The sequence below is a fragment of the Argopecten irradians genome, chromosome 10 (genome assembly GCF_041381155.1).
Source record: "Argopecten irradians isolate NY chromosome 10, Ai_NY, whole genome shotgun sequence".
NCBI classification, from domain to species: domain Eukaryota; kingdom Metazoa; phylum Mollusca; class Bivalvia; order Pectinida; family Pectinidae; genus Argopecten; species Argopecten irradians.
Window position 1 is genome coordinate 10,956,521 of NC_091143.1, and position 13,915 is coordinate 10,970,435.

General features: G+C 33.9%; 1 protein-coding gene across 1 annotated transcript; it reads right to left on the reverse strand.

The window, feature by feature from the left end:
* Positions 1-3,118: 3,118 nt before the first annotated feature.
* On the reverse strand, positions 3,119-12,774 carry LOC138333105 (eukaryotic translation initiation factor 3 subunit J-like). Its single transcript, XM_069281240.1, has 9 exons — positions 12,666-12,774; positions 12,499-12,581; positions 11,970-12,012; positions 8,740-8,843; positions 7,462-7,567; positions 7,011-7,111; positions 6,546-6,603; positions 5,791-5,864; positions 3,119-5,266 (listed from the first exon to the last, which is right to left on the reverse strand). The coding sequence occupies exons 1-9, from the start codon at positions 12,679-12,681 to the stop codon at positions 5,138-5,140; spliced, it is 714 nt and encodes a 237-aa protein (XP_069137341.1). The 5' UTR covers positions 12,682-12,774; the 3' UTR covers positions 3,119-5,137.
* Positions 12,775-13,915: the final 1,141 nt, after the last annotated feature.

Below are 13,915 nucleotides of genomic sequence, written 5' to 3' on the forward strand. Positions count from 1 at the left end.
CTCCCGTGCATCCACACCATTCCCCTGTTTATTCTGGTTCCATTAACTTTTTTCCACACAATGTTTGTATAAGAACTAATCTATTTACCTGTATCAAAATCGTACTATTAAGAAATCGTAGATAGTTGTACGGCGATCGCCATGGAGATTTCCGTACTGCTTGACTTCATTAATTACATTAGTTAAACATATTTTATTGCATTAATTAACAAACGGATTGGGCACAACTTATTACAACTTATATACACACCCTTTCCACAATATGGTACAAAATATATTAATATACCTCTACTTTATTTACACTATATAAAAGATACTTTGTTAAATTTACTAGCTCCCTGCTTTTTCCCAAAAACCTCTCTCAGCTGTGTGTTAGTCATCGAACTAGCACACCCCTGGAAGCTAGCACACCCTTGCACTCGGGTATTTCCGTTTAACCAATCAGATTTGAGGTGGGCGGGACTTGTTTCCGATCACGCCATCAGTTGCTAGGTGACGTAACAATTGGACGGAGCTAGTTTCGGATCACGCCATCTCCGTTGACGTACTCAGACGACGTTAGTATCGATCGGAAACTGTTACCGAACACGTCGTCATATTTATCTTGTGAGAGGCGTATGGAAAAATGTAATGGGGTCAGAGGACAATGCCTTTTACATGTACCAAGTACAGTTGTTATGTATATATTTAGGCTACCTGTAAGTGGTTAACGTCTCGGAATTTCAACAATATTTATATACAAATTTAGTATTATGCCTAGTGGTATAAATGTTGAAATATCGAGAAATCATAGCGGAATCAAATTTTAACCTGCGGTTTGAATAGAAGCAAAACAAAACGGACATAGAATCACAGTTATCATCTCAGAATAATTTGTATGTTTGAAGATAAGATTACGTAGATCGATTACAATGTAAAATTATCTCAATCTCCAATGAATAGAGAACGTTAGCGTATGAAAGAAATATATTTTTAGTCTTATAGCTTTTGTATGTATCGGTAAATTAAAACAGTTAAAGTATGGGATTGAGTGATATATCAAGTTTCCGATTTCCCTCGAACCTGCCTATTTCCCGAGGCGGATAGAAAAGTCTCGGGAAACCAGAAACTTGCTATTTTGTAGGTGTTGTAGCACTTTCGGTTCCCCCTTTTTAGTTTCGTTTTTTTACAACGTGTTTTCGTTTTTATATTCATTCCGTAATATTAACCATCTCTTAGATAGTCACCAAACGAACACTTGTACATCATGTACATGGGTTAGGCCTAGTACACGTAAGTCTTGTTTATAATATACGTATGATTAATTGCATTCTTCGTTTTTATTTTGTTTTGCTTGTGGTACAATGATTATAAAGTTTACGGAACGGAGACGACATGTACACAACTACCACAGTTGGTCATGGTGAAAAAAAAAACATCGGTCTCATTTCAACCACGAATAATTCGAAGTCTCGATGTATCGAAGTTTTTCTGACGGTCCCTTGAACTTCGATACATCGAGGTTTGACTGTATATCCTTCAACCCCATGCTTTAACTGTATACAAGTATACGCAATTTGTCCAGGGAGAGAGAAAGAGAGAGAAAGAGAGGGGAGAGGGAGGGGAGAGAGAGGGGAGAGGGAGGGGAGAGAGAGGTGGGGAGGGGGAGAGGGTTGTAACTTATGCTATTAATACTAGTATATAAGTATTACACAATTAAGTAAATTAACAATACATGACTGAGAATGAAGCTATAAAATATAAAATATAAAAGTGGCCACAAATTGGACTGTAGTCTCATTCGTGTCTCACAATATAAAATGTTCGCCTCATTCCTGATTATCCTTCTGTCTTTGTCACACCGGTCCTTCCACGTTTCCATAAACATTCCTCTTAGTACCAACCGGGCCACCTCTATATCAAAACTTAAATAACATTAACATTGGTACAGAATTACAATAATACTAGCATAAATCATTTTTATGTGATATCGAACAAAATGAAATTTAAAATGAAATTAAAGTTACGTATATTTTGCAGTAGACTTGGTTTCAAATCTATGACTGGCTTTAATGAAACTTTGCACATGTAGAAATATTTCAGAGTTTGAGTCGCTAGATAAATTTTCATTTCCAAATAAAAGCAGATCTAAGTCGCAAGCTACATCTAAATTCATGTCATTTAGGCGTTCCAAAAGTATATTTCTCATTAATTACATGCCAGTATACATCGTATACATGTACAATTCATTTCATTATATCGCGTTTCTATGACATTTTTTGTTGTCGACTTCCAACTGTATTGAAATTGTTTTTAACTTATACACATGGTCCTGTGAATGTCATCCTCGATACTGTAGGGGTCCCGATCACTTACGATCTCTACACCCCTGGACTATCTCATTGTAGAATCGGAGGCAGCTCAGCGGAAAACAGCTGAACCAGTCACAGGCCTGCAAACATTTCCTTTGAAGACTAAAGAGAGTGACGCCCAGTACAAAAGCCAACCACGGTGTATCGTAATAAAACGGCTCTTTTTATGTACACAAACGGCTTAATTACCTGTTCTGTTTTGTTTCCTCAAATTTTTACTTTGAGATAGTCCAAGGGTGCAAGATCGTAAGTGATCGGAACCCCTGGAGCGTCGAGGATGCTTGAAGGTAGATATAACAGAGACATGCTTTTCCTATTTTTAGAAACATCAAGTTAATATTACGCATCAAAATGTACTATTATGTCATAATTGCGTTGGGCTAATCAGGGTAGTGTCCTATGGCCATTGTTTTTCTTGTAAGTTACAATTGCATCCACTTTTTTCAAAAAAATTCCTAATTAAAATTTACAGACGGTTTATTCTTTGATTTAGTGTTCATTATTGGAAAATTAAATTCTACACGAATTATTGCCTTCTGAAAAGTCAAATTAAGAGAAATTAAATGTAAATTTGATGATGCGGGTCGAGTTATTTTCCCTGTCTAATCTTGAATGTTAGGTGTTGTATGTAACTTCATATTAGGCGAACAACATAATATGTTCTTATTATAAGAATAGAGTAAATAAACAATCAAGACAATGCATTATGATTTTGATAAATTTTAATTATGATATTTCCCTAGTAAATAAACAATCAAGACAATGCATTATGATTTTGATACATTTTAATTAAGATATTTCCCTTGTAAATAAACAATCAAGACAATGCATTATGATTTTGATACATTTTAATAAAGATATTTCCCTAGTAAATAAACAATCAAGACAATGTATTATGATTTTGATACATTTTAATAAAGATATTTATATTTCCTCCTGTGTTGTGCGTATTAGCTTCACACAAAAGTTAAATCACTGTATTCTCAAAGTGTTATTTTTCACAAATGCTGTGAATAAATTTACAAACATGTATTCAATATCACCCAATAACACATTTCTTTGTTGATCACAGCAATAAATGCTGATAGATTATATTTGCCCCAGAAAACTATGAAAACATTGTATAGCTAAATGCTTTTGTATCACTATTTTTGGCTACAACTTAACGAATAAATTAAAGAGATTGATTAAGCCTTTGGAAATTTGATAGTACTTCAATGCTAATCTTTCCATTTTATGTTTCAATAAGCAAGCAGGGAATGAGTAGAACAATAAAATAATCATTCAAATTATGACATGCACCTACTTAGGAGTATCTGTACTCAACAAAGAACTCCATAGTAACACCTCATCCATGGTGCAATTTCTTTCCTATTTCATCTTTGTAGTTATCATATAAATACATTCTTTGCCTGGTAAACAAGCTTAGTCATTTTGCACTAAAACACGATTCCGCTAAATTGTAATTCCTGTACTATTTCAGTATAGCAATTTGTACTAATGCTGAAATTACCACTTGTAAAATTGACTTGATATATGGCATGGATTTGGGCTGGGGAAAATTCAGAACTGTTTAGGAACAAAGGAATACTCATCAAAGCAAACGTTAGATGGCTATCACTAAATCATGGAACAAACTAAAGCATGATGATGACGCTTTTTCATATTCATTGAAGTATCACTCCCTTAAAAACATCTCCTTCACCAACTTATTCATGTACATAATAAAACAATTATCACTCTTACAAACTTTGTTCATGCACAGAATCAAGCCAAAATACAATTCTACCATTTGTTGAATATGTTATTGCAGTGTTTTCCTAAATAAACGTACAGTCAAACCTGTCTATAGAGATCACCTAATTGATTCAGAACAAATGGTCTTTAAATACAAAGCAACTTGTTTGGAAATTGAACATTTCTGGGACTCTAAGAAAGTGGCTTTAATAAGCAGGTGGGCTTCATACAGATGTGTTTGCTTATTCAGGTTTGACTGTATTTATTTTAGCAAAAGTTCTTCAACAGAGCTGCAAAACTTTACCAGAACAACCATTCATATGTTGCAAAGTGGTTATCACACACTTATAAATAAACCAGCACTTTTGAATATTTCTCCCTATACCCCCCCCTCCCCCTCCCAAAAAAATTCAATAAAAATGACAATGTAAGTTAGATACATCCTCTGTATATTCTTGTTTAAAATTTCTTGTGGACCTAGATTTCCTCAATCCTTCTATTTCTAAAAGACTATATCCATTGCCAGAGATTGCCTTTCAATGAAATGTCGTGTATGCTTGGGCCATGATACTGTAATTGGCCATTAGGTGAACTACGAATTAAACTCATTTCTGTCATAACTTATGTTAACAATCTCTGATACAAAATCAAATGCTGGTGATTTTTTTTCTCTGATCTCATTTGTGATACATCACAATTGGAGATTTTCAAAATTCCACAAAAAAAAGATTGATATCTACACATTTTGTTATTTCCAGAAAGAGTACACGGCTTACTGTTTCTTATGAAGAAATTCCATCCTTGAAACTTCTACAATCTTCTTAGAACTCTTCATATGAAGTATATTGGGTTCATGTTTTAGAAAGTGTCAGTGAATTGCAGAGCGGATTTGACATCATCCTTCAAGTCATTTGGAAAACTGCTTCTCGATGCCATTCTACATCACTGCTCCTTACTGGCAAAAAGGACCAATGAGTTTATAAAAATAAGGCTTCTTAAACTGGTTGCCAAGCAAGAAATATGAGCACATTATGGATAAGTTTATGGTGTTATATAAAGTCTTCATCATAGAGGTCGTCGTAATGTCCCGACGAGGCAGCAGCTAGATCTCCGAAATCTCCATCTCTTTCAGACTTTATCGTTACTTTGATTTTCTTCTTTTCTTTCTTTTTTAATTCCTAAATAAAAAAGAAACAGTAATCGTAAATGTCTGTGATGAAAATTATCTTATTCAACCAAATAAGTGCTCCCGTCTTGATAAAAGCCCTCCCCATTTTTGAGGCCATATTTTCACTTTCCTTGAATTAAATACAGACTGAAACTGTGAAAACTGTAGGTTTCTTTATTTGATGGCTTTTGCAAATTGACTCATAGTAATAGATAACAAACAAATAAGATCATATGTAAAATAAGGGAGGGATGCTGGATGCTTAACAGGACAAAACAGGATGGACAAAATGCAGACCTCCTGATATCTCATCTTTTCACATTACAAAGGTATCTCCCTTGAAGGAAATTATCAATATTTTGACATCGTTATCTTATGAGTGAAACCTATCTCTTAATTTTTTTTTGTCTTTTCTTTTCTATAAAACATGATGTTCTGCTTGCAAACGCACGGCGTCACAATAAATTCCTACCTGCAAAGGCAGATAACTCTTTAGTATGCAAAGACTGAATAGTCCCATTCAGCAATACTTACTCTTTGTTGCTTCTGTTTTTCTTGATAAATAGTCGTTATACAGGTCCCCACCTTCCGTACATCTTCTGTTTCAACTGGAAAAACAAAGATGCTACATCATCAATCTATTATACATTGATCACGATCACATAGATCTTTTAGGAAAAAGATAATGTGTCATTTAAGTTCAAAATATGCATTTGTTACATTATCACTAGTTTTTGGGATAACCGACATAAAAGTAAAATCTAACCCAAATATTAAATTAGTGTTATGAGAAATGTCAAATTTTTACCTATACCAGAAAAAGACAAAAAAGAAAGAAAAAAAAAACAAAAAAAATGGCCAGAAATTTGGACCAGCAAGGACTGAGAGTAAGCCAGACCGAACAAGATTTTGACAGACTTGCCCACCAGTGTATATTTTGCGCATCAATTTTTTTTGGGAAAAACGATGTCCAGGGAGCCACAAAATCGATGTATAAAAGTGGCAATTTTAATGCAAAACATTCCCATCAAATGCTTGACAACTTGCACAATCAAAAGTTGTATTAAGAAGAAATAATATACTAAAATTGCCTTGTGTTTGTTTTCTTTTATTGGCCATCTAACCTGAAACTGTCTGTGAAATGTCTTGTAGATGCCCAAAAAATCAGCGGTGCGCCGTACTCCGTGAACATGTCAGTATTTTTGGTATGCTTAAAAAATGCTTTTGGGGTTAGATATATCATTTACAGGTAATGTGATTTGATTGTCTGTAATAAAAAAAATACTTACGAGTGAGAACTATATCTGTAAATAACTTTTCTATAAAGGAAACATAATGTTTGGATTTCTGAAAAAAGAAAAAAAAAGATAGAGAATATATTATATATGTTGCAAATATGAGACTAAAAAAATTGTTGATAAAGGAAGCTAATTTTACAAATTGAAGTCTCCCACTATATGTACCAAACGCTTGTGCTTCTCTCTGCTTGTATACTATACCTCAGGTTATAAACAGAGAGCCTTGCCTTACAAGATCTTTTTTTTTTTTAAACTGAGGTCAAAGTCAAAATATAGGACACAGTGACCTGATTTTGATACAAGTCAGCAGTCTCAGCTAGATGGACCAACATACCAAAGCTCCAATGCCTTATAGTATTGGAGATAGTGTTGACAAGACTCAACAGCCAAACACCAGAAATATAATTACTAACCTGCTTTTAGTAACAATTAAATATCAGACAGTTTAATACTCACATCAAAGTATGTAATTTTATTTTTCAATGCCTCTTCAAATTCTTTGTATTCTTCTTCTGTTTCTGGGAACATGGCATCTATCCCCGTCATATCACTTGTACCTTTAAAAGGAAATTTATAGATCAGTTTTAACAAATAAAAGTGAAATTGTTTTCAGTGAAAAGTTTATATTTATTGATTAGTAAAATCTTTATTAATTACAAGTACATGAAAAGAGTAAAGTTTAACAAATGTTTTCTGTCCAAATCAATTAAATGTATCTCACCAAAACGCAAGGTGTGGTATAACCATTAAAATTAACTGAATCCGGACTTGTTCTGAATGTTCTCTCTTATTTCCAAAGAGGCTTTTTTCCACTTTATTTTTCAAAGAATTTGGTAACCAGAATAAAGGCCCTGTTAATTTTGATCAATAATTTAAAAACCTATATTTCTGTTTCTTAGATGCATACCAAATGCCTCTTTTGCCAATTTGAGGTCAGACTCTTCTTGGAGTTTTCTCTGTCGAAGCTTTTCTGATAGCTGTTCTTCTGGTGTGAGAACTCTTTTTTCTTCTTCCTGTTTGTTCAATATTACCAAATCAGTAATGTTCATTAATTCATTACATTTAGTATATATTTTAATAGGACAGACGAGTCTGACTAGATATATGGATATCAATCAAATAAATGTGAAGGACACATAAAATATTTTAATCATGATCCATAGTTATCCCCCTTAATAAATTATGATGTCATAAATCATCCTGTCAGCCATGCTACAACAAAACAATTTGAACATCAGTCATTTATTTCAATGTTCATAACAGCTTAATGCATAATGCTAGACTCTATTTAGTATGTAAGCACTAAGCAATGCCGATTTACATAATCAATTATATTTTTCAGGACTGTGTTCGACTAATATATATGAAATTTCATTATAAAATTATGATTAATTAATAGAGATTTAAATTTGTAAATGAAACCTTAAACCAGCTTATTTTCAAGATCAAAAGACTTATTCAAAACGATTTAATTTCATGATCATGAAAATAAATAACAGGCAAAACTAAGTTGATCTGCAGTATATTGCACATCCGATTCAGCTGATACAATTATAGTGCATGGTTAGTCTGGAAAAAATACATAATTAATTTTGCTTTCATTGCATGCGCTATCAGTACCAAATTCCATATATGACATAGCGCCATGGAGTTTTTTCGGAATGCAATTAATAATTTTCAATATCTTTCTTATATTTATCTTGAAGTAAAATAAGAATTCAAACTTTTCAATAAAATTTTTGTAAATGCAGAAAAATATTTATCTGTCTGCTCATGTTTTTGCTAAAGAAAAAAAAATAATACCATGGCCATTTGTCAGTGGTGTAGTATCTTTAAAATGTATGACACAAAATTTATGATAAGGTACACAAGAACTGGTCTCATTTTATTTGGAAAAGCATTATATTTACTCAGATTTACATCATGTTTACTCAGATTTACATAATCAAGTAACACTGTACAAATACTTATTAGAATATTTAGGAGATCCAGTAGACCCCTCAGAGGATGTTTTTGACTCCCCAAAAATCAGAATTGGCTCATTGGGATTGAAGCAAATGCATATATATGTCTATTTGTCTTATATTCTGACTCTTCTTATTTCGGATAAATAGTGATTTGGCTCCTGAATCTGCGTTAAGTCAAAGGTCAACTGGATGCCCTGACATTGTTTTTTTTTTTTTACCTGTGCTTTTAACTTTGCAGCTTGTTTTTCTGCAATTCTATCAGCTAGCTTCTTTTTCTTTCGTTGATAAGCTTTCTGTTCAGAGGGTTGCGTTAATGCAGATGCTGTGGAAAAGGAAATACATGTACATATTGCAATAAATTGATATCAAAATCAATGTTCCATCGATTATGTAACTTTAATTCAGTTATTTTTGGTTTGATTTTTCCAATCATACAAGAAGATACAAACTAGTGTTATATTTCATAAACATCAGTGAGTGATGACCTAAAACCATGATATTGTCACTCTCTCTATCATTGTTAACTCGACAAATTATCAAGGACGGTAGCAGAAGCTATGATAATGGTAAAAATGCTTGATATTATTGAATTTAATTACAAATTTACATGACACACGTGAAATGTAACATTTTCACTGCTGGATGTTTCGCAACACTAGCAGTGTTCCCGGTCAATTTTTTAACTTTTTGTACCCCCATAGCTTGCAAAATGGGGGTACAGTGCCATATTTAAGGGTTTAACGAATATATGTAACCGGCCTACTATAACTTTTGGCCGGGTACGAAATGGTCCCTATATGTCGTAGTGGAGCACTGCCTCTGAAAATCACTCGGGCACAGTAGTCTATACGTTTTTGTAGGTTTCCAATTATTTTAGGCACACACATGCATTTATATATATTATTTTTGTCCAAAAGAAACATAAAGACCATTCTTAATATCTACTTTACCACTCATAAGACGTCAAATTCATAATTTGTAGACTTGCCGTATAGTTTTCCTTCGAAAAGACCATCATACACACAGGGACCTGGCATGAAAATTTTTAACCAACAGTATACATATATATATTATATAGGGAGAAAAACGGACCTATTTTTAAAAAAACGTGATTATTCAAATAAATGGGCTATATACATCATTGACACATATCTTATCTTAAAGAGAAATAATTGATCTTTCCAGTGAGTGCTTGATGAAAAATATGCTAGGTAGACCTGTCTGGTCGAAATGTCGTCTCGCCTCTAATGGGTACCTCAAAAACCAAACCAAAATCACAAAATCTACCCTTGTGGCATAAACAGTATCCATAACTGTGTTCATCCATAATCTCCTTTGGAGGTGTCATGACCCGTACTTTGTAGAAACTCCATTTAAACATCGTGTGGTTCACCTACTTTAACCATCACCGCCATGTTCATTTGTTTTTCGGAACGCTTCTCGATTTTACAGACAAGTACAACACTACATAATTTGCATAATGCAGTCACGATATGTAAAATCGAGAAGCATTCCGAGAAAAAAATACTTGGCCAATTTTGTTCACCAAGCACTCACTGGAAAGATAAATTATTTCTCTTTAAGGTAAGATATGTGTCAATGATGTTTATAGCCCATTTATTAAAATAATCACGGTTTTTAAAAAATAAGTCCGTTTTTCTCGACCACCGAGTTCATACCCTTGATACTATAATATATATATGTATACTGTTGGTTAAAAATTTTCGTGCCAGGTCCCTGTGATCATACACTGTATTTATATGTGAAAAAAACATAATGTCTCGCTGTGAATTTGATATTTCATACGGTTGAGTTTTATTGCCTAGTGGGTAAGTGATATTAAACAAGTAAGATCAAATGCATACAGACGTTTTAATCATGGTTTGCATAAGCATTTCTTTGCTCCATTAGCAGTAATAGGCACCAATTGTAGCTCTAAAGACGACACCATTATCGGTCTAAAAGTCTTTTGAGCTACAATATTGCAGCTAATTTAAGGGGTACACTATATTTGCATATTTTTCCATATGTGTATTCTTTGATAGAAAATAAAGACAAAGTAACGTAGATTTCGCCAAAGAAAAAAAAAATTAAAAACAGCGTTAGATATATATCTCTTCGTTTGATTTATTTTTAACAATATTGCTGCTTCTAAAATTTGTCTGAAAGTTATGCAATCAGATAAAATATGAACAGACGACGTATGGTACATGTCTGCCGTGTTGTGTCAATTTTTTTTCATTTAAAAATCATGTTCTCAATATGCATAAAGTCCATCTTACATTGCAATTAATTCATAAATTCATTTTGAAAAGCAATTTTCAAAATATTTGTATAGATCTACAGATTTGTCTCCCTACCAGTCCGTGAATGTGCCGATCCTAAAAGGCATGACTTAGATAAAACATGTCGCTGGTTAAATGTATCGCTGTCTTATAGCCAATTTCTGTCACAAACAATTTTCTTGTTCAAAGGTCCATGTGGATTTGAAGTTCGTTTTCATACTCTATGATAATGCTGGACATACACAACTCTAGTTGTTATCGTGCTATTAAAATTTGTATCGTGAATTGGTTCCCGTAACACATGTTCTTTGAGCGATGTAACGATCAGTCCCGAGACTACCGATGGTCATGGGTATGGTCTCAGATTTTATAATAGGACAACACAGATAAGTGGTTAACACATCTGCCGCTTGGTGCGCTGCACTTAATGTTTACCGAAAGGATTACTTCCGGTATCGTAAAACACGTTTTGACACACTTACGATTTTTTCAATCAAAATCAGAGACAATAGAAACAATTATCACCAAATAATGGAAAATGTTTAAGCGTGCATGCACGTACAGGTTGTCAAATTTTCGAGTGCAATAAAACAGATTGTACATGATTCACGCGCGTTTCTGCGTGATCGGGAACACTGACTAATGACTAGACGGCAACCATCTGTCAGAAAATCTTGATTCCGTTGTTCAGAGCTACGTCATTGCCACTAACTTAACGCTGATAAAGATTCTTGAATCTTTCAAAGTATATTCATAAGACCATTCGTATATAGTAATAAGTTATGTCACAATGGCCATCTAAGCTCCAGCCACTGGTGGTCTAACTTTGGTGGTTATGTTACAGTGCAATTTTTTAATTAATGATTCCTTCCTTATTTTACCGACCGATCATTATATGTCATGTCTTCCAATTTTCGCTGAAATTTCTGTGTCGATATATAGTTATCAACTAGGCCTAACCTTTATTTTTCTCACTATATGTCTCTACTAAACCCAAGCCGATTTAGACCACCAGTGGGTGTGGCCTAATCTATTGTTCTGACCAGTGTGACATCAGCCTGAACGGCCCTATTAAATTGGTTAATGTGTGTCACTTTCATTCGCTCATGTTGTTTTTATTTTATCCAATAACCTAGATTGTAATTTTAAAACAATAAGTTTACCATCTCCATCTTTCTTTTCCTCATCCTCATCCTCCCAGCTATCCTACAAAAACAGATTACACGTTAGCTGACTTACTATATAATGTATAAAAACATATATACCTATCATATAGTTCGCTAGTCTACACAAGATGTACACATCCAGTCTTTCAATCTAGTTTGGAGGAATAAAGGTACAACACACAAAGTACGAATCGCCAACTATCGAATCTGGGTTTACGATACATATCCGATAAAGTAAAGAGCTGAAACGTACTAGTACCACAGTATTAGATCTAGTAGCAACTAAATTTGAATTCGATCCAGTTTTGAATTGGAATTAAGCGAAATGGTGAAGGGAAAATCAATCTTCTTCGACTAAAAACCAAATCTTCGTCAATGGGACAAATCTTTGAAATCAATATCGTACAAATTTGAGTTAAAAAGAGTGCCCTGGTCAGATTAAGACCATATAAAATGTATACAGTCACTAGGCCAAATTTCTGGATTACACGTCATTTTCCCGCGAGTGGCCGTCTGTCACACATACCTTCACTTCCTCTTCGTCCTCTCCTGCCCAGGCATCGCTATTTCCTGCCGTAAATCCAGCATTTACGTCAAAATCGTCTGCATCTGAAATAGAAAACAGTTCAATATTATCAAGAACACGTAAAAGTAACGATAACTGAGAAAATATGTGAATACACATGTGATTACCCCATGCGTCCGACATCTTGGTTTTGCGATGTTCACCGAAATATCGACAGGCCGAGACTCTAAGATTTTTTTCAATTACGTATCAAATATTCTTATTATGCATTTTACAGTTGCTATATTTTGATTTTACAATACTTTATTGTAAATAAATATAAAATTTCCATAGGAAAATTAAATATAAAAGAAATGGAAAAGGGAGTGCGTGATAGTTTGATAATTTAAACCGGAACCATACATTTGTATCTGTTTGTATAAGCCCCGTTAACGTTAGGCTCCAATATGCATCATCAATACATATCCATTGCTTAAGTGAAAACGAACAAAAGATTCAACATAGAGCTCTTCATGAAAAATCAGTAACCATTCAATCATGCTTTCATCAGATTTCAAAGCAGAAAGGTAATAAAATATCCGGTTTTTAGTATGCTCCTAATATGAAAATTGTAGGAGTTATTCCCCCTACATCTTTTGACCAATTTTCGTTACACTAATTATAAATCTTTTAAACGAAATTAAGGATAGAAACCTGGATATGTATCATGTTGGGATGAGGTGCTACCAAGTTTCGGTTACTAAAATGAATAACCCTGACTCTTATTCAAGGTCATAGGAGTCAAATAGGCCATGACTTCTAGGTCTAGAAACCTGATATTTGGCATGTACAGCGTGCTGGGATAAAACAATATGCTTCATTCAAAGTCAAAGGGATCTTAAAAAATATCAGAAACTAACAACTTCTTGAAAACGCGTTACGGTCTCCTTATCCAATCAATGTCTCAAGTATTAGCTGAAGAAAAGATGAGCATTTTTAGAACATTTGTTACTTCCCGTTTGTTTTCAATTTAAAGATTTTTCCATTTCTACCTAAGATTTTTCCATTCTATATTTAATTCGGTTACTGGGAAAATGACATCCTCGATACTCCAGGGGTTCGATCATCTTACGATCTCGATCTACACCCCTGGGACTATCTCATAGTAAAACTGGAGGCAACTTAGAGAACAAATCTGAATCAATCAAAGGACTGCAAGATTTTCGTTGAAGACTACAGAGAGAGTGACGCCCTACTTAAAAGTCAGCCACATTCGACCACAGTGTGCCGTTGTATGGCTCTTCTGATGTAGAACATCAAATGAACAAATCACCGTCTGGTTTAGTTCTGTTGCCTCCAGTTTTACTGAGATAGTCCATGGGTGTAGAGATCGTATGTGATCGGAACCCATGGAGTATCGAGGATGGGAAATTACATG